This window comes from Ictalurus furcatus, chromosome 3 (assembly GCF_023375685.1).
Source record: "Ictalurus furcatus strain D&B chromosome 3, Billie_1.0, whole genome shotgun sequence".
Taxonomy (NCBI): Eukaryota; Metazoa; Chordata; class Actinopteri; order Siluriformes; family Ictaluridae; genus Ictalurus; species Ictalurus furcatus.
Window position 1 is genome coordinate 4,952,861 of NC_071257.1, and position 23,534 is coordinate 4,976,394.

Sequence of the window (23,534 nt, forward strand, 5' to 3'; positions counted from 1 at the left end):
GCCACTGCACTGCACTACATGTCACATGACCACCTGCACCTGATTCACATTTCTGTTAATGAGCACTCTTGTATATATAGCCATTGTCTGCACTGATTCTCTGTCTTTCGTTGTGATAGACTACCATGTTCCCTGTTTCGTTTCATGCCACAGTATTTTGCCTAGTTGTCTTAGTGTCTGTGTTTTGCTGTTTGTTTATATAATAAATGTTATATATCTGCGATTGCTTCTGAACCCATCCTTGATTCGTGACACTAGTATCTACTTATATTCAAGATTCTAAAATATAAAGCATGAAAAGATCTCATAATTATAGATTTAGTTGTTCTTTTTAACTTAAAATTAAAATACACCTACAGTAAGTCAGTAATGAGGCAGAGAGAGGATAGAACAAAGCTGCATTGCAGAAACCATACAGACGTTCCAGCCAGGGCTAGGTGCACCAGGAAAACATGCAATTATGAACAGATCTGACTTCAGCATATTGTTTTTCATATCATTTTATTTGTTATATATGTTTTACAAATATTTTTAACAACTACTCAGATTAGCATGGTCCCTTCAAAATAGTTTTAAGTTGTGATACCAGGTAAAGCTAATGGAATGGTGAGGGAAGCATTTGTATAAAATTGAATAAAATCTAAATAAACTAACATGATTAATTAAACTTAATCCAAGCAGCCCTGTAAAACGGATCCTTAGTGAAACCTAAACTGGTAAAGAGCCTGTAGGACAACTGGTTCTCCTCCTCAATGAAGCAATACACTGGATAGCCCTCTGAATGTAGTTTCTTTGCCATTATGGTGACCAGGGCTTTGGCATAGCCTTTCTGTCTGTGCTCCGGCACTGTGTACAGCATTCCCATCGCACAGGAAGCATAGGTCAATATCCATGACACTGGCCGACCCTCTGAGTCCAGCACACAACACGAAGGGAAATTCATGATCATGTCCCTGATGTACCGTTCACTGAATTCACCCATGCCAAACTTCCATGTGCTATTGACCAGAGCAACGTGAGACTCGTTAAGTGAGGACACTTGTACGGGAAACCTGTGGTAGATCAAGAGGTGGGTTTACCTTGATATTTGGTAACATTTGTACTATTTACTAGGTTCCATTTCTTTTTAAATAGAAATACATCAGTAAAAAAATATATTTTTTAAATCTCTTCAGTATATATAGTATATATTCTGTTATTTGCAAGATAAAGAGGATGTAGGAAAAAAATAACTACAAAATTAAATTAAAAAACGGTAAATCAGTTACCTTTCAGTTGTAAGGTTAGATAGATTTTGCAGTTTCATCATGTAGCACATATGACCTTTTCTCATTGGCACGCTTCTGCTCGCTGCTTCAAACTTTAGCATCTCCTCGTGGCACAGATCAACACCTGAACAGATGTTTTATAAGTTTCAGAGTTAAATTAACTTATTCAACTGGAGGACAGCATGTTCTCCCCGTGCTGTGGGGGTTTCCTCCGGGTACTCTGGTTTCCTCCCCCAGTCCAAAGACATGCATGGTAGGCTGATTGGCGTGTCTAAAGTGTCCGTAGTGTATGAATGGGTGTGTGAGTGTGTATGTGATCGTGGACTGTGATGGATTGGCACCCTGTCCAGGGTGTACCCTGCCTTGTGCCCGATGCTTCCTGGGATAGGCTCCAGGTTCCCCGTGACCCTGAAGAAGGAGTAAGCGGTAGAAGATGGATGGATGGATGAACTGAAGGAGAATGTACATCATGGGAGGGAGAACAACATCTGTTTGTTTTGTGAGACACTGATTATTAGGAGGCTCTTAAAATGCCATAAAGAGAGGTCTGAGAAATGAATACTTAGACAGAGGTACTGCTTCCAGTCAATAATGTCCGTCCCGACCAGTATTTTCCTGAGAGTTGTTTCATCCTTAGTAAAAACGCACATGTCCTTGAAAAGGTCAGCTTTCTGTATGTGAGAGAAACAGGTCAATATGCTAAACTTATAAATATTATATATTTCCTTATATGATAAACTATGCTACACCGTAGCTACTTTTTGTTGATATTTTATACTAAAGTTATCTCATGCAATACCTCCTGCCGTTGTGGTCTGATGAGTAGCACATTAAAATCTGGCCACTGGTCCACCAGCACATCTATGGGATCAGCTTCTACTCGATTAATCATAAAAACATATCCATACACCTAGACACATAAACCATTCCTCTTATAATGTATTCAATATAAAATATCTATAAAAGACCTATATATGTATTTAATTTATGCTTGAAATTATATATTAGATCATAACTCTAACATTGACCTCTGCTAACTGAAATGATTCATTAACCCTTATGTTCTGTTTTGGTATAAATAAACCATTCTACATTACATTTACATTTATGGCATTTGGCAGACACCCTTATCCAGAGCGACTTGCATTTATCTCATTTATACAACTGAGCAATTGAGGGTTAAGGGCCTTGCCCAAGGGCCCAACAGTGGTAGCTTGGCAGTGCTGAGGCCTGAACTCCTGACTTTCTGATGAGTAACCCAGAGCCTTTAACCACTGAGACACCACTGCTCCCAATTCTAAATTTCTACTAAAGCTGAAACATGATTGTTAGTGTTAGCTGGGGTAAAGCCTCACAATCCTGACCTGTTCTAGCTGTTGTTCAGTTTTCTCTTATGGACATGAACAACACCAGCATATATTTCACTATACTGTGACTATTTTTTGCTTCCAGATTGGACGTGCTTCATTCAAACCACTTTTCTCTTGATGTGTCAGTAAACACTCAATATAAATATCGGAGTGATTTACACACAAAGACGTCAGAAAGGCTTCAGAATAGTAGAATCAGTTTTACTTTGTATCGGATGGACAAATAAATCAGTTTTTGGCATTCAGTCTTTTCTCTTCTTTAGGTTCAAAGTCTGTGTGTAACATGACTGTCAGAACAAAATTGTGTTGAACAATCTTTAACATATTTTATTTTTCTTATAGGTACAGTTAGTGACCTATGAACACTGTGCTTCCTGTATCCAAAAACTGTCATGTAATCTTCACAGATCAGTCGTTCTATAGTTATATAACAGTAGAGTTCTAGTTAAAGAGTCATAAAAGCCAATATACGTTAGTTACTGATAAACTTTAGATTTGAGATTTGATTTTTACATTATCCAGCAAACTTTTCCAATGAGCAACTGTTTAAGCCACTCGCCATAAATATATACATTACATGTCATAATTTGTGGCACTAAATTAATTTAGTCGTATTTTTCCTGTTTCCTCATTCCACTTTATCTGTCCTTTTCCCGAATACCCAAAGACTGATACATTTGTAATGATTTTTTTTTTTTTTTTTTAACCACACATTTCACTCTTTAATGAGTTCCCAAAACACTGATTTTCACCTGACACTAACAAACAAACCCTGCATTTATAGTGCATTAACTGTGTGGTTTACAGACCTGTTGTGACTGGGGAAAGAAATGTCTGAGTGCTTCCTCAGCTTTCTTCAGCTCTCCTTTATTCAGCACCTTCATGGCTTCATAAAAATAAAATAAAAAAAACATGCTTTGACATGTCAGAAATGCAGGCTATTTTGGCACAGCTTATTTAAGATCATTAGGCTTTTTCCAAGTCCTGCCCACTTTTTGTTTTTTCAAAATAAACAGACACCAATATACACCTCCGACAAAAAGAACCTCTGGTCTAGCAGTGCCTCTCATCGCCATGACATGATGGAAGAGAGAGTGTGTCTGGAAATAACATCAGCTGTGTCCTCACCATAACACATAACATAATTTGCGTAACTGTGCTTCCTTGACATTTTATATAGATTGACAAATTTATTTTAAAATAAATAAATAAATAAATAAATAAATGAGGCACAACAAAACCAATAAAACAGAAAAACAAATATAAATATATAAAGAAATGAAAACAAGACTTAAAATAACACTTATCAATACATTATGCTTTGTGCCCTGCGATGGACTGGCACCCTGTCCAAGGTGTACCACGCCCTGTGCCCAATGTTCCCTGGGATAAGCTCCAGGTTCCCCCGCGACCCTGAAGAAGGAGTAAGCGGTAGAAGATGGATGGATGGATGAATACATTATGCTTATGATCACGTGACCATAGCTTACTCCAAAGTGTAATTTCTCCCAAAACGAATTATTTCAAAAATAAAATACCACTGAATGAATACTGTTAGTAATTAACGCATTTAATAATCTAGTGTATCAGCAAACACTCGCCACATATCTGTGTGGCATTAGGAGCTACTTTATAAGTCAAAGTACATACACACACACAGACACACACAGACACACACACACACACGTCCTCTCTGTCTATTTAGCATCGTGTCTTTACTGACTATATAACATACATACAATATAACAAGGTGACTTGCATGTCTGTAAATGTAATGAACTTGAGTAGCTAATACTTACATTCCCTCTCAGTCAATTTGAAAACAACCGGCGATAAACATATAAAATGCTGCTAATATTTCAAAAATCTTAGCAGAAGAGCTAGTGGTTTCAGCATACCTGTCTACCTGTTGAAGTGAGTGTAACTGGTTGGTGTCTGCGTTGTGTGTTTTCTTTTAACCAATTAAATAGGCAGACGGCAACTGGGTCGACTCTTCATTTACTCTCTGACAAAGAGATAACACAGTCTCATACAGTGTGTGCTTTCGCCCTCAACATATCTGTAAAATAAATTTCAGGTTCACTGCAATTAACACGTGCTTCAAGTTCACGGATGACGCATAAAACTAATCATAACCTTAATTAAAATGAAAACATGAAAATAATAAATCATACATGGGAAGTAATAAATAAGATTTAGAAAAAGAATGCTTGTTTAAAAGTGATTTTTAAGGCAAAGATGAAATTGGATTTATCAGAGCTTATTAAAATCCTACCTCTCCCATGCAACCACATTGCGGAAAGGGAAGAGGAGGTGCAAAGACAACAAGTTAACCTTCACACGCTGCAGTCAGAAAATTAAAGGGGAAGATGCACACATACAGACAGTCACTTCGGGTATACATTTTTTGTGTAATTCTATATATTAAATGTATGGAATACTTTCCATACCCGTAACACGTGATTGAACAAAAAGACTATCTGACTGCAGAGTCGGACAAATAAATAAAAAAATGCGGCCCATGTTGCTCCAGTATCTGTGGTAGTCTAATAATAAACCAAAATTTTTCGGCAATAAAAACGTGAACATGTTTATTTACACCAGGGAATGACAACAAAAGGTTGTAGAAATGATGGTTCTTCAGCTGTGCTGTTTACTACTGAACCCAAGAGCTGACAAAGTGTGTATGGGATCTCATCAAAAGGTGTCAATCAGGAGAGGGGTACAAAATAATTTCCAAGAGGCAGTTTCTTCCCACCAATTTCTGCCCACATAGGCCGCCACCACTAGGTGGTGTTTATCCTTTGGGTTATCTCAAGAACGAGTGGTTGAATGTTTGTAGGATTAACAGTGGATATAAAAAGTCTACACACCCATGTTAAAATGACAGGTTTTTGCACTGTAAACTAAAATAACGCAAGATAAGTCACGTCAGATATTTCTTCCACCATTAACATGATATAGCAACCAACAAAATTCAAGTAAAAATACAAGTAGAAATGTTTTAGGGAAACATTTGCAAACACTTTTATAATGGGGCATTGTGACTGTGCTCCGAATTAATCAAACACTTTCAAACTCATGTTCAAAAGTAACTATCATACATCTGTCATCAATGTGACTCTGATTTTCTTGACATATTCTTGGTTTTATCTGACTGCTGAACCCGTGAGCTGACAAAGTATGTACGGGATCTCATCAAAAGGTGTCGATCAGGAGAGGGGTACAAACGAATTTCCCAGACATGGCTGTAACATGGAACACCGTGAAGGCCATCAACAAGAAGTAGAGAAAATGTAACATTACCAAGAACAAGATGTCCCTCCAAAATTGACAAAAGAACAAGAAATAAATGTATAAGGGAGGCTGCCAAGGGACCTACAGCAACATTAAAAGAGCTGCAGGAATATGTAGCAAGTACTGGTCACTCCCTGCATGTGTCAACAAGCTCTCATGTTCTTCACGTCTTGGCCGTGGGGTAGGGAAGCTAGACGAAAGTCCTTTCTCACAAAAAACAAAGAAACATCCAAGCCCACCTAAATCACACCAAACCATGTGGTAAATTTAGAAAATAACTGTAAAATATATGTTTGGTGCAAAACCAAGATTATTATCACCTAACAAATACCACACCCACAGTGAAACATGCTGGTGGCAGCATGCAATCTGGCTGCTTCTCTTCAGCTGAGACAGGGACTGTATGGGACTGAGAAGCCCACATTTATAGAGGTTAACCTTTATTTTATACACCAACGTCAGAAAAGACAATTTTTACCAACTAAAACCAACTAGTCATTTCAGACTTCAGCGAGTAACATAAAGGTTAAGTAAGTGAATTGTTACTTACTTCCTCCAGAGTGTAACATTAGCTAAGATTCAACACCATAAATACAGTGAGAGCTGATCAGCAGCATTCCATAATGTTATGATAGCTACAGTTTTAGCTAGACAGCAGGCTGCAAGTTTTCAAAAATATTGGAAGCCTAAACTCATAAACAGAGATTTTGTTTTACTTTTTGTGATTGTCTGGTGTAGTCATAGGCCACCGGAATTGGTAAAATGAACCCAATAATAAAGAAAAGAAAAGGAAAGCAACCACCAAGAAGTTGTTTTGCTCCAATTCCCAGCTTCACCACCATGAGAAACAGGGAAGTGTCTATCTTTTTTTCATTATTTGGGATTTACAAAATAATGTTTAGTATGAATTTAATTTGCTAATCCAATAGAAAAACAATAACACTTTATGTATAATCTAAAAGGCTGGGTTTATTGTTAAATTTGTTTAAATGAGATATCATTCGACCTTTGGTAGACATTTGGTATGAGGTTTCCACAATATGCATATACACCTGTTAAGTTTACAGAGCACACCACAGTAACAACCAACATCATAATAAACACTGGGTTGTTTTCTCATGGTTTTATTCGTTTTACATAATGAAAGGACAATGATATGATAAAGGAGGAGTGGACAGCCAACCAGTCATGGAGTACGTGTGGACAAGATAATAAATGTGTGCACCCCCTTCAATCGTGCAATCATGACAGGAATGTTCCTTGTCCCAAACTACTTATGGAGTCAGAGACAATTGATTGAAGTAAAACCAAGAATTCCTATAAGACAGATCCACAATGAAGCCTAAACTTTTTAAGAGGCTGTAAGACAACTGGTTCTCCTCTTCAACGAAGCAGTACACTGGATAGCCCTCCGAATGCAGTTTCTTTGCCAATATGGTGGCCAGGGCTTTGGAGTAGCCTTTCCGTCTGTGCTCTGGGAGTGTGTACCCCATTCCCATCGCACAGTTAGAATAGGTCAATATCCATGACACCGGCTGTCCCTCTGAGTCAAGTACACAACATGAAGGGTAATTCAAGATCATACTCCTGACCAGGGGCTCAGTGAATTCACCCTTGCCAAACTTCCATGCGCTGTTGATCAGAGCAACATGAGACTCCTTGACTGATGAGACTTGAATAGATAACCTGTAGAGGTTGAAGGAGAGTTTGGGTTTACTTTATGTTTGACTAACTACTGCTATATATAAACCACTGCACTGCTGACTTCTCAGCTCTAATTGGTCAGAAGGTAGTGATTAAATTTATATAATAACAGGCTCAGACAGTAGTGCTGACTGTACGGCAAATCACAGCATTATCTTAATGTGCTGGTTTCAATAGGTTAACATTTATAGAGTTATAGCAAATTACACGGGGCTTATATGGCAGACAGTCCACATAATATAAGACTAATTATAAATAAAACACAACAACAAGAAAAACATAAAATTGTTGATATGGTGAAACTTTCTGTAAGGGAACATTTATTTATAATTTATGGAAGGAGTCTCCAGTGTCAGTCACTGTTAGAGTCCACAATATTAAAGGTTATTATAAACAGATAAAAGGTATGGCATTTTGTTCTTTGATAAATAAACATTTTAATTGGTTAGTTGATCAGGTTACAACAACTACAACAACAACAACAAAAAAGCAACAGATTTCATCAATCTGTGAGGGGTTATAAGGCCATCTCCAAACAAGGAGGGTGTACTTTCTTTTTCCCCATGTACATGTGGCCCAAATAAAACAACCTACACAAGGGACTTTAAAGGGAGAATGCTTTTGGTAGCTGTATGATGATTCAACACTGTAGCTTTAAAAAGGGTGTGTTGAAGCAGGTTGAACATTCCAAAGAGCTCTTATTAATGGTTAAAAGGAGCAGCTGATAATACCAACTGTATAATTTATTTACAGTGTGAAATTCTTTGCAGTGTTTTTACTCTGAATGAATTTTTTTGTAATTCAGTTACAGTGAGAGTAAATCACTTACCTGTCAGATGGAAGGTTGGATGGATCCTCCAGGCTCATTAAGTGGCTGGTAATCATTTTGTTCATTGGTACACCATTGCTCAATGCTACAGCCTTTAACATTTCCTCATGCTGCAGGTCAATACCTATATGTTATAGATATGTAGATATAGCACAGGTATGTTATAGGTTGCAGTGATAACACATTCCAGGTTGGCAGTCTCTGTACTGCTGTAATAAGAAGTTCGAAATTAATACTTAGACTGATGAACTGCTTCCAGTCTAGAACGTCTGTCCTGGTTAGTATGTTCCTGAGACATGATTTGCCCTTAGTAAAAACGATCACATCATTAAAAAAGTCTGGTTTCTGTATATGAGAGAAACAGGTCAACTATTAAAACTGAGATATATTGTTACATTTTTCCAGCACTTTGTCTGTTATTCCTAACACGGATTATTATACTTTAAGCCCCAATCATTTCCATATTGAAGTCATCTTGTGCAAAGTACTGTCATGGATTTCCCCTGCTCCAGCACTCACTTGACAGCATGCACTTCTATTGTTTCTGTTTTTCTATTGTTTCAACATATTGTGTATGTTTATTGATTCTTGATTCGCCTAGTTTGTGTTGTTTGTAGATCGCTTGAACCTCGCCTGTTCTTTGACTACGTTCTTGCTTATTATTTTGGATTTGTCTGCCTGCCTCTCTTAATAAAGCTCAACTGCACTTGCATCCTGCATTACCCTTGCATTTGTAACAAATACCTGCTGCCATTTTGGTTTAACAACTAGCACACTGAAATCTGGCCACCGGTCCACCAGCACATCTCTGTGGTCAACTTCTGCTCGATTAATAACTGAAACACATCCATACACCCGAAGACAAAAAGTACATCATCTTACTTTAGCTATTTATGTTTTTTTTTTCTATTAAATGTTGCATTTGAACATTTTGTAAATTTATGCCTTTTTAAAAAAGAAATCAGTTTTAAGTAAATAAATCTATACCTGTTTTCTGTAGGCTATTTTCCTTCCTTTTAAACTGCAACCCTTTCCCCCTGGGACGTGCAGAAGGGGGGGGGGTTCTGCGGCTTTGAGCCCTTACCCTTTTTCTAAATTATTTAAAAGTGCCCTTCTCAACATGAATTAATAAACAATTATATTATGTAAAAAGCATTTCAATATATCAATATATATATATTAGTTATATACATATACTAACTTTCCACTAATATGGTAAATGTAGTCCTGTAGCCTAAATGATATGGGAAAATTGTGATATAAGATCATTAAAATCTCAATTTATCTTTTTTAAATGAAATTCAGAAGGAAAAAATCACAAGCTGTGAGACTAAAAAGACAGTACAGGAAGCAGTGCTGCAGTTTTATGGAAATCAGAGTGCTGCTGCAAAATGTAAATTTAATTGTGAAATGAATAGTTTTACTGACTTTACAATAAGTGACATACAGTGGCTGTGTCACTACAGTTGTGGATGGTAATATATGTAGTAATAGATAAATAGATGTAGTTTGGTTTTTTTTCCATTTCATAATGTTTAAATTTTCTTTTAAAGATTCTTTGGATTCATCTCTCCACTAAAAGTTGTGGTGTTGTTTTAATTATTTCTATGAATGTAAAAATAAAATATTGTTAGGTTATATTAGTAGTGTCATTATCACATTCATTCTTGTGACCACACACGGTCTGTTTACAATGTCTACCAGGGTGATAAGAATATGCAGTTAAATTAAAGTTTACAGACCTCTTGTGACTGGGGAAAGTAATGTCTGAGTGCTTCCAAAGCCTTCTTCAGCTCCTGCTTCCTCAACACCTTCATGATTCTGCAAAGCCCCTGCTGCTCACAGTCACATATACAATGCCATTGTGACGTGTTTTGTGACACTCCTAATGTCAAACATAGCAAATTACATCAGAACATGCACTTACAGAGCCACAGTTGAGGAATAATAAAGGACATTAGACATTGGATGTTTATTAACTTCCTTTCACTTAATTCTGAGAAGAAAGAAGTACTTTTACTAGGATCACATGTAGCTACAAGTAAGCTCTCTGATTACACAGTGACTCTGAATGGCCTACCTATTTCACCGTGTGCCGCAGTAAAAGACCTTGGTGTGATGACTGACTCCAGTCTTTCATTTGATACTCATGTAGATAGTATTACTATGATAGCCTTATTTCATGTCAGAAATATTGTTAAGATAAGAACTATAATGTCACTACATGATGCAGAAATATTAGTTCATGCTTTCATCACCTCTAGGTTGGATTATTGTAATGCCTTACTGTCTGGATGTTCCATTAGTAGCATAAACAAGCTTCAGTTAGTCAAGAATGCAACTGCAAGAGTCCTTACTAGAACCACAAAGTATGACCACATCACATCTATCTTATCCACAATGTATTGGCTCCCAGTAAAATTTCACATTGATTACAAAATACTACTATTGACCTATACAGCACTGAACGGTGTTGCTCCACAGTAGCTAAGTGAACTTTAGGTCTTCTATGATTCGCCACGTCTACTTCGATCAAAAGGTGCAGGCTATTTGTTGGTACCTCGAATAGTGAAGGCTAGAGCAAGGGGAAGAGCGTTCTCTTACAAAGCCCCACAGTTATGGAACAGCCTTCCAATTAGTGTTTCTGTATGGTTTCTGCAATACAGCTTTGTTCTATCCTCTCTCTGCCTCATTACTGACTTACTGTAGGTGTATTTCAATTTTTAGAAGTTAAAAAACTATAATTATGAGATCTTTTCATGCTTAATATTTTACAATCTTGAATATAAGTAGATACTAGTACATAAGCCATTGAGTGCTTCACACTGTTTTGCATAATAAATCTATTAAAATATTTATTATAAATATACATGAAAAATGAGTATAATGTGTACCAATATTACGAATGTAAGAACAGTGGCCCTTAAGGTTGAGTATGTTTACACCTGATCATAACATTTGATGAAAATTCTCCTGACAGTTTTCTTATTCAAATGCCATACTATCTCTGCAGGTAGTGTCGTTGCCTCACAGCTCCAGGGTACCCGATTTGACCCTGAGCTCGGGTTATTGTCAGTTTGGAGTTTGACATGTTCTCCCCATGTCCGTGTGGGTTATCTCCAGAATTCTCCAGTACTTAAAAATGATTTTTTTATAAAGCCATGAAGGTGCTGAATAAGGAGGAGCTGAAGAAAGCTGAAGACAAGTAATGCCCATGACTTAAAGATCTTGTTCCCACTGATTACTAAATTGTGGCCACACAATTATCGGGTTCTCTTCCCCACCCGTTACCAACCCGTGGCCACAGGTTTTTATTCTTATTTTTAGGGATGTCCCTAGTGGGTCTCCGTAAAGGTTGTCATAGAAACTACAATAATAGGTCTGGTCATACATGGGCCAGCGTATCCACACCCAGGGAAAACAACAGAGGACATTGCACGTTTCCGCGCAATGCGAAGAGATCTACGGCAGCCTGGCCGAACCTCTGCCACACCAGGAGAACCACCCGAGAATGAATTTTCCATTCCCCGTATACACATAAGCTATTGAAATAATGTTTAAGTGACATAAGTACATTAGATTGGATGTTCATAATCAAAAATAACATGATAAAAATAGGATAAATATTAAAAGAACTAAATTATGTTGAATTGGCTTCTTCAAAACATTTATATTTATTTAGCTGATTAAATTGCCTTTTATAGTTAAATTACCTTATATTTTTGTGTTGAATCAATGCACATTTATACAGTCATGGAAAAAAGAAAGTACACCCTCCTTCAAGTCTATGTTTTTAGTTATCAGAGCCTAAATAACAATTGTGTGGTCCTCACTAACTTCTATAAACAAACAAATAACCTAAAGTGACAAAAACAAAAAAGAACCTGTTACGCCACGGCCAGCAGATGGCACTGCGGCACGGCTTCTGACTGGTCACGTGACTCTTTTGTTTTCGTTTGCTTCCTGCTTGGATATTGATTTAAGTCTGATCATGTCTCTGATTTGTCCCAGGTGTCCATGTTTTGGTTTGATTATGTTGACTATTTAAACCCCTCCGTGACTGCGCACTTCGCGCAGTATTATTTGGTTTGCATTTGTCATGTCGAGGAAGTATGACGGTATGTGCTAACGTGTAGCATGCTAGCGGTCGTAGCTAGATGTCCAGCGTTTGTAGCTAGATGTCCAGCGTTTGTATAGTCAGTAGAGACCGCGCTCCCTGTGTTTGTTTGTCTACTAATTAATAAAGACTTTGACCTGCACCTGCATCCGCCTCCAGTCCCGTTTCTTAACAGAACCAACACAACAGATTTCAATATGTAGTCATTTTTTCTTAAAAGTACACCAACATTCAGAGACCAGATGGGGGAAAAAGTACACCCTATAATTCAATAATTTAGAACATCTTTTAACAACAATAACTTGAAGTAAATATTTTCTGTAGGAGTTTTGGAGAAGTTCTGGCCCACTCTTCTCTACAACACTGCTTCATTCATTGATGATTGAGGGCATTCATTTATGTCCAGCTCTCTTAAGATCCCACCACAGCATCTCAGTGTGCTGGAATGGCCAAGTCAAAGTCCAGACCTCAACCACATTGATTTTTTTCTTCTTTAGACATTCAGATGTCGATTTGCTGGTGTGCGTGGGATCATTGTCCTGTCTTGCAAGATTCCCAGGTCCTGTGGCCGCAAAACAAGCCCAAATCATCACCCCTCCACCACCATGCTTGACATTTGGTACAAGCTGTTCTTGGTGATATGATGTGTTTGGTTTTCATCAAGCGTGGCGCTGTGCATGATGGCGAAACTTCTCCACCTTGGTCTCATCACTCATTATTTGCTGACTATGTTTGATCTTCAGGAGTGTCACAAAACATGTTTGACTTGATTTATGTTGAACAGCATTGTATATGTGACTGTGAGCAGCAGGGGCTTTGCAGAATCATGAAGGCGTTGAGCAAGCACGAGCTGAAGAAGGCTGAGGAAGCGCTCAGACATTACTTTCCCCAGTCACAAGAGGTCTGTAAACCACACAGCATTATAATTGTCTATGTAGAATATTCTTCGCTGATCTTCGCTGAATGTGTTCAGCACACATTCACTATCTTATCCACACGTACCCCATGATTGGTTGGCCGTCCCGTCCTCCTTTATCATATCATTGTTCTTGCATTATGTAAAGCAAATAAAACCATGAGAAAACAACTCAATGTTTATTATGTTGTCAGTTGTTAATGTTCTCTGTAAACAAACAGACAAATTGTTGAAAAAATGTAACATTATATCTCAGTTTTAAAAGTTGACCTGTTTCTCTCATTTACAGAAACCAGACTCTTTTTTTTTAATGATGTGAGCATTTTTACTAAGGACAAATCATGTCTCAGGAACATACTAACAGGACAGACGTTCTAGACTGGAGGCAGTTCATCAGTATAAGTATTAATTTCGAAATTATTGTTACAGCAGTACAAACACTTTCAACCCGCTAACATATCTGTGTTATATCTACATATCTATAACCAGGGCCGGTCAATCCATTAGGCGTCATAGGCAGCCACCTTTGGGGCGCAGCCCTACCGAATCCGATTAACAATACCGAGCCACATTTAACGGTAACTAGGGGGCGCCAACAAACCAATTTGACCAAACAAACCTTTCTGAGATAATAAGACATAAGGTATTATTAGCTCAGAAATGTTTGTTTGGTCAAATTGGTTTGTTGGCGCCCCCTTGTGCCGATGTAAATAAGAGTCATCTACACTCTTAGAAAAAAAAGGGCTATATTGTATAATTATTAAGGGTTCTTAGCTTCCACATTAGGTTCTGCTTGGCACCCTATCTGATAGGGAAACACTGTTGTAGGGTTCTACATAGAACCTTTAAGGGTTTCATCTGTGGATGTAAAATAATGATACGTCTTTGAAACAAAAAAGCATGTTGAATTGCATTTTAATGCATTGTATTTACAGTGCTTGCATTTTTGGGAGCTGCAATTCAACATGGTATATTTAAGCTGTGAATATTTCAATTGGAAACATTTCACACTGTCATTATTAAAAAATTTCAAAATCAATATTCACCTTCCGAAGTTCATGTCACGTGACGACAAACTAGCGACTCCGTTTCCCAGAACGCACCGCAAACTACAAACATGGCCGACGACTACAACTCCCAAAATTACACACAGACACGTCACCTTCTCCTGAGGACTAATCACACACACCTGTTTCCAATCACACGTGCACTCACACCACCCTTTAAAAGTGACTGCTCACGCACTGTGTCTTTAGTAAAAATAATATGTTCAGTTGCTTTTGACCTTGACCTAAGCCGCTCTAGCCGCTCTAGCCGCTTACCTGATCGTCTGACTGCTGCCTGTTGTTGTTTTTGCTATACCCTCTGGATTATAAGCACTCCATGAACACTCTTAACTGCGATTGCATCCACCTCAAGCATCCATTACATGACTGTTACTTTCCAAAATATTCAGTTTGTTTAAAAATAACACCAATGATATTTAGCAGGCAGATTTCGGTCCATTTCGTTTTGCTTCCACAAATCCAGTAGTTCAAATTCGGTTGGATATTCCAGATTGAAAATCCAGGAATTGTAGGAAAAGCAGAAGAGTACCGATGCAAAATCTCTACCTGCTGCTAGTCCGCCTTATCGACAGGTGGTGTTGAAGACCAAAGCAACGCCTAGAGCTAAGCCTTCACAATTTGATTTCCCGAAATGGACCAAGCGGTAAATTCAAGTTATGAATTTAAAAATGAAAGCTGATTAAAACACAAAAGCAGCATTTACGTTTATGTTCAAAGTCTTCGTTTGATTCCTCAGGAAACCTTCGCTCTACCTGTTACTTTGGACTTTGCCGTACTTTTTGAGGGAGTGGGGATACTTTGACCTGCTTTCACCTTTTTTTCTGGTGACAAAATTGTACACCGTAGATACACAGCTTTGCCAGAGGCCATAATCACACAATCACGTTGATCTTGGACCGTAGCAGAACCTCTGTAGCAGTGGGGGAACAGGAGATCCAGAGCACCTTGACCTAAGCATGACCAAACCACCTTTGATGCACACGAATGGAAACGGAGTCAGGAAATTGAAAAACTCTGTATATTTATTTTGTTCTTGTTTTTTGTCTTCAGATAGATGGATATGTTTGTGTAATTAATAGAATAGACGCTGACCCCATAGATGTTCTGGTGGACCAGTGGCTGAATTTCAGTGTGCTACTCATCTGACCAGAACGGCAGCAGGTAGAAGATGACTTCAATATGTAACTGATTTTGGCTTAATGTATAATATGCTGCACTGAAAGAACGAACAAAGTGTAACTAACCTTTAGTTTTTCGTTGAGCTGTTTCTCTCACATACAGAAATCAGACCTTTTTAAAGTCATAAGCATTTTTACTAAGGATGAAACAACTCTCAGGAACATACTGGTCGGAACGGACATTTCTGACTGGAAGCAGTACCTCTATCTAAGTATTAATTTCTCAGACCTCTCTTTATGCCATTTTAAGAGCCTCCTAATAATCAGTGTCGCACAAAACAAAGAAGTTATTCTCCTACGTTCAATTTGTCAAGAATTTAGACATTCTCCTTTAGATTCCTCCAGTTGAATAAGTTAATTTAACTCTGAAACCTATAAAACATCTGTTCAGGTGTTGATCTGTGCGACGAGTGGATGCTAAAGTTTGTAGCAGCCAGCAGAAGCGTGCCAATGAGCAAAGATCATGTGTGCTACATGATGAAACTGCAAAATCCATCTAATCTTACAACTGAAAGGTCACTTTCAGGTGTTGTGTGCTGGACTCAGAGGGTCGGCCGGTGTCATGGATATTGAGCTATGCTTCCTGTGCGATGGGAATGCTGTACACAATGCCGGAGCACAGACGGAAAGGCTACGCCAAAGACCTGGTCACCACAATGGCAAAGAAACTGCTTTCAGAGGGCTACCCAGTGTACTGCTTCATTGAGGAGGAGAACCAGTTGTCCTACAGGCATAAGCTTTACCTGGTATCACAACGTTGAATTATTTTGAAAGGACCATGCTAATCTGAGTAGTTGTTAAAGTATTTGTAAAACATATAACAAATAAAATGACATGAAAAACAATATGCTGAAGTCAAATCTGTTCATAACTGCATGTTTTCCTGGTGCACCTAGCCCTGGCTGGAACGTCTGTATGGTTTCTGTAATACAGCTTTGTTCTATCCTTTCTCTGCCTCATTATTGACTTACTGTAGATTTATTTCAATTTTTAGAAGTTAAAAAACTCTATAATTATGAGATCTTTTCATGCTTTATATTTTACAGTCTTGAATATAAGTACATAGTAGTACATAAGCCACTTCACATTGTTTTACATAATAAATCTATCAAAATGTTTATTATAAATATAGATGAAAAATGTGTATAATGGGTACCAATATTACGAATGTAAGAACAGTGGCCCTTAAGGTTGAGTATGTTTACACCTGATCATAACATTTGATGAAAATTCTCCTGACAGTTTTCTTATTCAAATGCCATACTATCTCTGCAGGTAGTGTCGTTGCCTCACAGCTCCAGGGTACCCGATTTGATCCTGAGTTCAGGTTATTGTCAGTTTGGAGTTTGACATGTTCTCCCCGTGTCCGTGTGGGTTATCTCTGGATTCTCCAATACTTTTAAAAAATATATTTTTATAAAGCCATGAAGGTGCTGAATAAGGAGGAGCTGAAGAAGTGCTCAGAGATTACTTTCCCCAGTCACAACAGGGTTGTAAACCACACAGTTAATGCGCTATAAATGCAGGCTATGTTTGTTAGGGAAAATCAGTTTTGGGAACTCATTAAGGAGTGAAATGTGTGGGGTTTTTTTTTAAAACTGTCATTATAGATGCATTAGGGAAAGGACAGATAAAATGAAAAGAGGGAACAGGAAAAATACGATTAAATTCTTATAGTGCCGCAAACTATGACGTAATGCTTTATATAATATATATATATATATATATATATATATATATATTATGGCAAGTGGTGTAAACAATTGCTCATTGGAAAACATTTGTTGGATAATGTAAAAGTCAAATCTTAAATCTAAAGTTCAGTTTTATTTATATCTATATTGGCTTTTGGGACTCCTTAACTAGAACTCAGACATTTATTTAACTGCATGGAGTGAGTCAGTCCAGTGTAAAGCCATTTCCCCCTCTTCTTGTCTTTTTTGTTCTGCATAGGTCTGGGCCAGCCAGGTCCAAGGTGTTGACTGCAGTGGTTAGGCCGCTAGCCATCCCTGATATGGGACAGTGTAAATTGAAATTTACATTTGTCCATGTTCCCTGTATTTTCCTGGTTTATCCAGGAGTGTTCACGCCAAGAAAATGTTCACAGGGAGTTTGTTACTTTACTGCCATTTGTGTTATTCGCTGTTTTGAAGCCTTGCTTATTGTGAACACTTTTAATAGTAAATCCACACTAAATCACATATAGTTAAAACGTTGTGCTTCACTGTTTAGGAGACCTGAGTGCAAAACTGCATGTGGTAATTGCAGTCCAAGCGTTACCATCCTCAGCAATCTCCAGGCTGTAGCCTCCAGTTGATGAGGGCTCCATCCAGAAGTAGGGTATCAGGATGGATCGGGCAGGTCCGGAGAGCAGAAGGGTCAGGATCACTGGCATCTCCATAAAATGAGGTGTGGCTTGACAGAAGGAGAGAGGGAGAGGTAGGTAAAAAAGAGGGAACGATTATTAGGTATGCTTACTATCCCCTGATGGATAAGACTGTGTACTTTACGTAAAAGAAAGTCTATTCATGGAAAGCTTGAGTAAACAAATATATTTTCAGCCTAGACTTAAACACAGATACTGTGTCTGAGTCCCGAACACTAATTGGAAGGCTGTTCCATAACTGTGGGGCTTTGTAAGAGAACGCTCTTCCCCTTGCTCTAGCCTTCACTATTCGAGGTACCAACAAATAGCCTGCACCTTTTGATCGAAGTAGACGTGGCGGATCATAGAAGGCCAAAAGTTCACTTAGCCACTGTGGAGCAACACCGTTCAGTGCTGTATAGGTCAGTAGTAGTATTTTATAATCAATGTGAAATTTTACTGGGAGCCAATACATTGTGGATAAGATAGATGTGATGTGGTCATACTTTGTGGTTCTAGTAAGGACTCTTGCAGTTGCATTCTTGACTAACTGAAGCTTGTTTATGCTACTAATGGAACATCCAGACAGTAAGGCATTACAATAATCCAACCTAGAGGTGATGAAAGCATGAACTAATATTTCTGCATCATGTAGTGACATTATAGTTCTTATCTTAACAATATTTCTGACATGAAATAAGGCTATCATAGTAATACTGTCTACATGAGTATCAAATGAAAGACTGGAGTCAATCATCACACCAAGGTCTTTTACTGCGGCACATGGTGAAATAGGTAGGCCATTCAGAGTCACTGTGTAATCAGAGAGCTTACTTGTAGCTACATGTGGTCCTAGTAAAAGTACTTCTTTCTTCTCAGAATTAAGTGAAAGGAAGTTAATAAACATCCAATGTCTAATGTCCTTTATTATTCCTCAACTGTGGCTCTGTAAGAGCATGTTCTGATGTAATTTGCTATGTTTGACATTAGGAGTGTCACAAAACATGTGACAGTGGCATTGTATATGTGACTGTGAGCAGCAGGGGCTTTGCAGAATCATGAAGGTGTTGAGGAAGCAGGAGCTGAAGAAGGCTTTGGAAACACTCAGACATTACTTTCCCCGGTCACAAGAGGTCTGTAAACTTTAATTTAACTGTATATTCTTATCACCCTGGTAGACATTGTAAACAGACCGTGTGTGGTCACAAGAATGAATATGATAATGACACTACTAATATAACCTAACAATATTTTATTTTTACATTCATAGAAATAATTAAAACAACACCGCAACTTTTAGTGGAGAGATGAATCCAAAGAATCTTTAAAAGAAAATTTAAACATTATGAAATGAAAAAAAAAAAAACTACATCTATTTATCTATTACTACATATATTACCATCCACAACTGTAGTGACACACCCACTGTATGTCACTTATTGTAAAGTCAGTAAAACTATTAATTTCACAATTAAATTTACATTTTGCAGCAGCACTCTGATTTCCATAAAACTGCAGCACTGCTTCCTGAACTGTCTTTTTAGTCTCACAGCTTGTGATTTTTTTTCCTTCTGAATTTCATTTTAAAAAGATAAATTGAGATTTTAATGATAAAATCACAATTTTTCCATATCACTTAGGCTACAGGACTACCTTTACCATATTAGTGGAAAGTTAGTATATGTATATAGTATAACTAATATATGTATATATATTAATATATTATATTCAAATGCTTTTTACATAATATAATTGTTTATTAATTAATGTTGAGAAGGGCACTTTTAAATAATTTAGAAAAAGGGTAAGGGCTCGAAGCCCCAGAACCCCCCCCCCCCCCTTCTGCACGTCCCAGGGGGAAAGGGTTGCAGTTTAAAAGGAAGGAAAATAGCCTACAGAAAACAGGTATAGATTTATTTACTTAAAACTGATTTCTTTTTTAAAAAGGCATAAATTTACAAAATGTTCAAATGCAACATTTAATAGAAAAAAGACGTAAATAGCTAAAGTAAGATGTTGTACTTTTTATGTCTTCAGGTGTATGGACGTGTTTCTATTATTAATCGTGCAGAAGTTGACCACAGAGATGTGCTGGTGGACCAGTGGCCAGATTTCAGTGTGCTAGTTGTTAAACCAAAATGGCAGCAGGTATTTGTTACAAATGCAAGGGTAATGCAGGATGCAAGTGCAGAGAGCTTTATTAAGAGAGGCAGGCAGACAAATCCAAAATAATAAGCAAGAACGTAGTCAAAGAACAGGTGAGGTTCAAGCGATCTACAAACAACACAAACTAGGCGAATCAAGAATCAATAAACATACACAATATGTTGAAACAATAGAAAAACAGAAACAATAGAAGTGCATGCTGTCAATTGAGTGCTGGAGCAGGGGAAATCCATGACAGTATTTTGCACAAGATGACTTCAATATGGAAATGATTGGGGCTTAAAGTATAGTAATCCGTGTTAGGAATAACAGACAAAGTGTTGGAAAAATTTAACAATATATTTCAGTTTTAATAGTTGACCTGTTTCTCTCATATACAGAAACCAGACTTTTTTAATGATGTGATCGTTTTTACTAAGGGCAAATCATCATTTTGTGAATAGTGAAGGCTAGAGCAAGGGGAAGAGCGTTCTTTTACAAAGCCCCACAGTTATGGAACAGCCTTCCAATTAGTGTTCGGGACTCAGACACAGTATCTGTGTTTAAGTCTAGGCTGAAAATATATTTGTTTACTCAAGCTTTCCATGAATAGACTTTCTTTTACGTAAAGTACACAGTCTTATCCATCAGGGGATAGTAAGCATACCTAATAATCGTTCCCTCTTTTTTACCTACCTCTCCCTCTCTCCTTCTGTCAAGCCACACCTGATTTTATGGAGATGCCAGTGATCCTGACCCTTTCTGCTCTCCGGACCTGCCCGATCCATCCTGATACCCTACTTCTGGATGGAGCCCTCATCAACTGGAGGCTACAGCCTGGAGATTGCTGAGGATGGTACCGCTTGGACTGCAATTACCACATGCAGTTTTGCACTCAGGTCTCCTAAACAGTGAAGCACAACGTTTTAACTATATGTGATTTAGTGTGGATTTACTATTAAAAGTGTTCACAATAAGCAAGGCTTCAAAACAGCGAATAACACAAATGGCAGTAAAGTAACAAACTCCCTGTGAACATTTTCTTGGTGTGAACACTCCTGGATAAACCAGGAAAATACAGGGAACATGGACAAATGTAAATTTCAATTTACATTGTCCCATATCAGGGATGGCTAGCGGCCTAACCACTGCAGTCAACACCTTGGACCTGGCTGGCCCAGACCTATGCAGAACAAAAAAGACAAGAAGAGGGGGAAATGGCTTTACACTGGACTGACTCACTCCATGCAGTTAAATAAATGTCTGAGTTCTAGTTAAGGAGTCCCAAAAGCCAATATAGATATAAATAAAACTGAACTTTAGATTTAAGATTTGACTTTTAGATTATCCAACAAATGTTTTCCAATGAGCAATTGTTTACACCACTTGCCATAATATATATATATATATATATATATATATATATATATATATATATATATATATATATATATATATATATATATTATATATATTATATAAAACATTACGTCATAGTTTGCGGCACTATAAGAATTTAATCGTATTTTTACTGTTCCCTCTTTTCATTTTATCTGTCCTTTCCCTAATGCATCTATAATGACAGTTTTTAAAAAAAACCCACACATTTCACTCCTTAATGAGTTCCCAAAACTGATTTTCCCTAACAAACATACCCTGCATTTATAGTGCATTAACTGTGTTCTTTACAACCCTGTTGTGACTGGGGAAAGTAATGTCTGAGCACTTCTTCAGCTCCTCCTTATTCAGCACCTTCATGGCTTTATAAAAATATATTTTTTAAAAGTATTGGAGAATCCAGAGATAACCCAGACGGACACGGGGAGAACATGTCAAACTCCAAACTGACAATAACCTGAACTCAGGATCAAATCGGGTACCCTGGAGCTGTGAGGCAACGACACTACCTGCAGAGATAGTATGGCATTTGAATAAGAAAACTGTCAGGAGAATTTTCATCAAATGTTATGATCAGGTGTAAACATACTCAACCTTAAGGGCCACTGTTCTTACATTCGTAATATTGGTACCCATTATACACATTTTTCATCTATATTTATAATAAACATTTTGATAGATTTATTATGTAAAACAATGTGAAGTGGCTTATGTACTACTATGTACTTATATTCAAGACTGTAAAATATAAAGCATGAAAAGATCTCATAATTCTAGAGTTTTTTAACTTCTAAAAATTGAAATAAATCTACAGTAAGTCAATAATGAGGCAGAGAGAGGATAGAACAAAGCTGTATTGCAGAAACCATACAGACATTCCAGCCAGGGCTAGGTGCACCAGGAAAACATGCAATTATGAACAGATTTGACTTCAGCATATTGTTTTTCATGTCATTTTATTTGTTATATGTTTTACAAATACTTTAACAACTACTCAGATTAGCATGGTCCCTTCAAAATAATTCAACGTTGTGATACCAGGTAAAGCTTATGCCTGTAGGACAACTGGTTCTCCTCCTCAATGAAGCAGTACACTGGGTAGCCCTCTGAACGCAGTTTCTTTGCCATTGTGGTGACCAGGTCTTTGGCGTAGCCTTTCCGTCTGTGCTCCGGCATTGTGTACAGCATTCCCATCGCACAGGAAGCATAGGTCAATATCCATGACACCGGCCGACCCTCTGAGTCCAGCACACAACACCTGAAAGTGACCTTTCAGTTGTAAGATTAGATGGATTTTGCAGTTTCATCATGTAGCACACATGATCTTTGCTCATTGGCACGCTTCTGCTGGCTGCTACAAACTTTAGCATCCACTCGTGGCACAGATCAACACCTGAACAGATGTTTTATAGGTTTCAGAGTTAAATTAACTTATTCAACTGGAGGAATCTAAAGGAGAATGTCTAAATTCTTGACAAATTGAACGTAGGAGAATAACTTCTTTGTTCTGTGCGACACTGATTATTAGGAGGCTCTTAAAATGGCATAAAGAGAGGTCTGAGAAATTAATACTTAGATAGAGGTACTGCTTCCAGTCAGGAATGTCCGTTCCGACCAGTATGTTCCTGAGAGTTGTTTCATCCTTAGTAAAAATGCTTATGACTTTAAAAAGGTCTGATTTCTGTATGTGAGAGAAACAGGTCAACGAAAAACTAAAGTTTAGTTACACTTTGTTCGTTCTTTCAGTGCAGCATATTATACATTAAGCCAAAATCAGTTACATATTGAAGTCATCTTCTACCTGCTGCCGTTTTGGTCAGATGAGTAGCACACTGAAATTCAACCACTGGTCCACCAGAACATCTATGGGGTCAGCGTCT

General features: G+C 37.7%; 2 protein-coding genes across 6 annotated transcripts; both read right to left on the reverse strand.

The window, feature by feature from the left end:
* Nucleotides 1-38: 38 nt before the first annotated feature.
* On the reverse strand, nt 39-8,518 carry LOC128605226 (glycine N-acyltransferase-like). Of its 5 annotated transcripts, none has more exons than XM_053620453.1 (7): nt 8,469-8,518; nt 4,537-4,643; nt 3,448-3,524; nt 2,068-2,178; nt 1,831-1,939; nt 1,269-1,392; nt 39-1,052 (listed from the first exon to the last, which is right to left on the reverse strand). In XM_053620453.1, the coding sequence occupies exons 3-7, from the start codon at nt 3,520-3,522 to the stop codon at nt 659-661; spliced, it is 813 nt and encodes a 270-aa protein (XP_053476428.1). In that variant the 5' UTR covers nt 3,523-3,524; nt 4,537-4,643; nt 8,469-8,518; the 3' UTR covers nt 39-658. The 5 variants fall into 5 exon arrangements, with proteins under 5 accessions (XP_053476428.1, XP_053476426.1, XP_053476427.1 ...); XM_053620451.1 differs by lacking the exon at nt 8,469-8,518 and adding an exon at nt 4,914-5,029; XM_053620452.1 differs by lacking the exon at nt 8,469-8,518 and adding an exon at nt 4,914-4,932 and having other exon boundaries at nt 4,537-4,697.
* On the reverse strand, nt 6,761-21,047 carry LOC128605228 (glycine N-acyltransferase-like protein 3). The gene is made up of 5 exons (XM_053620454.1): nt 20,953-21,047; nt 10,211-10,303; nt 8,705-8,813; nt 8,469-8,592; nt 6,761-7,621 (listed from the first exon to the last, which is right to left on the reverse strand). Exons 2-5 carry the CDS (start codon nt 10,283-10,285, stop codon nt 7,210-7,212), a joined length of 720 nt encoding a protein of 239 aa, XP_053476429.1. The 5' UTR covers nt 10,286-10,303; nt 20,953-21,047; the 3' UTR covers nt 6,761-7,209.
* Between the last annotated feature and the right edge of the window lie 2,487 nt (nt 21,048-23,534).

Coding starts and splice junctions, on each gene's coding strand:
- LOC128605226 (XM_053620449.1), bottom strand. CDS start 3,552: ATGTTTTTTTTATTTTATTTTTATGAAGCCATGAAGGTGCTGAATAAA. Junction 1,393..1,830: donor GAAGCAGTACCTCTGTCTAA/GTATTCATTTCT, acceptor ACATCTGTTCAG/GTGTTGATCTGTGCCACGAG. Junction 1,053..1,268: donor TCTAACCTTACAACTGAAAG/GTAACTGATTTA, acceptor GATCTACCACAG/GTTTCCCGTACAAGTGTCCT.
- LOC128605228 (XM_053620454.1), bottom strand. CDS start 10,285: ATGAAGGTGTTGAGGAAGCAGGAGCTGAAGAAGGCTTTGGAAGCACTC. Junction 8,593..8,704: donor GAAGCAGTTCATCAGTCTAA/GTATTAATTTCG, acceptor TATAACATATAG/GTATTGACCTGCAGCATGAG. Junction 7,622..8,468: donor TCCAACCTTCCATCTGACAG/GTAAGTGATTTA, acceptor CAACCTCTACAG/GTTATCTATTCAAGTCTCAT.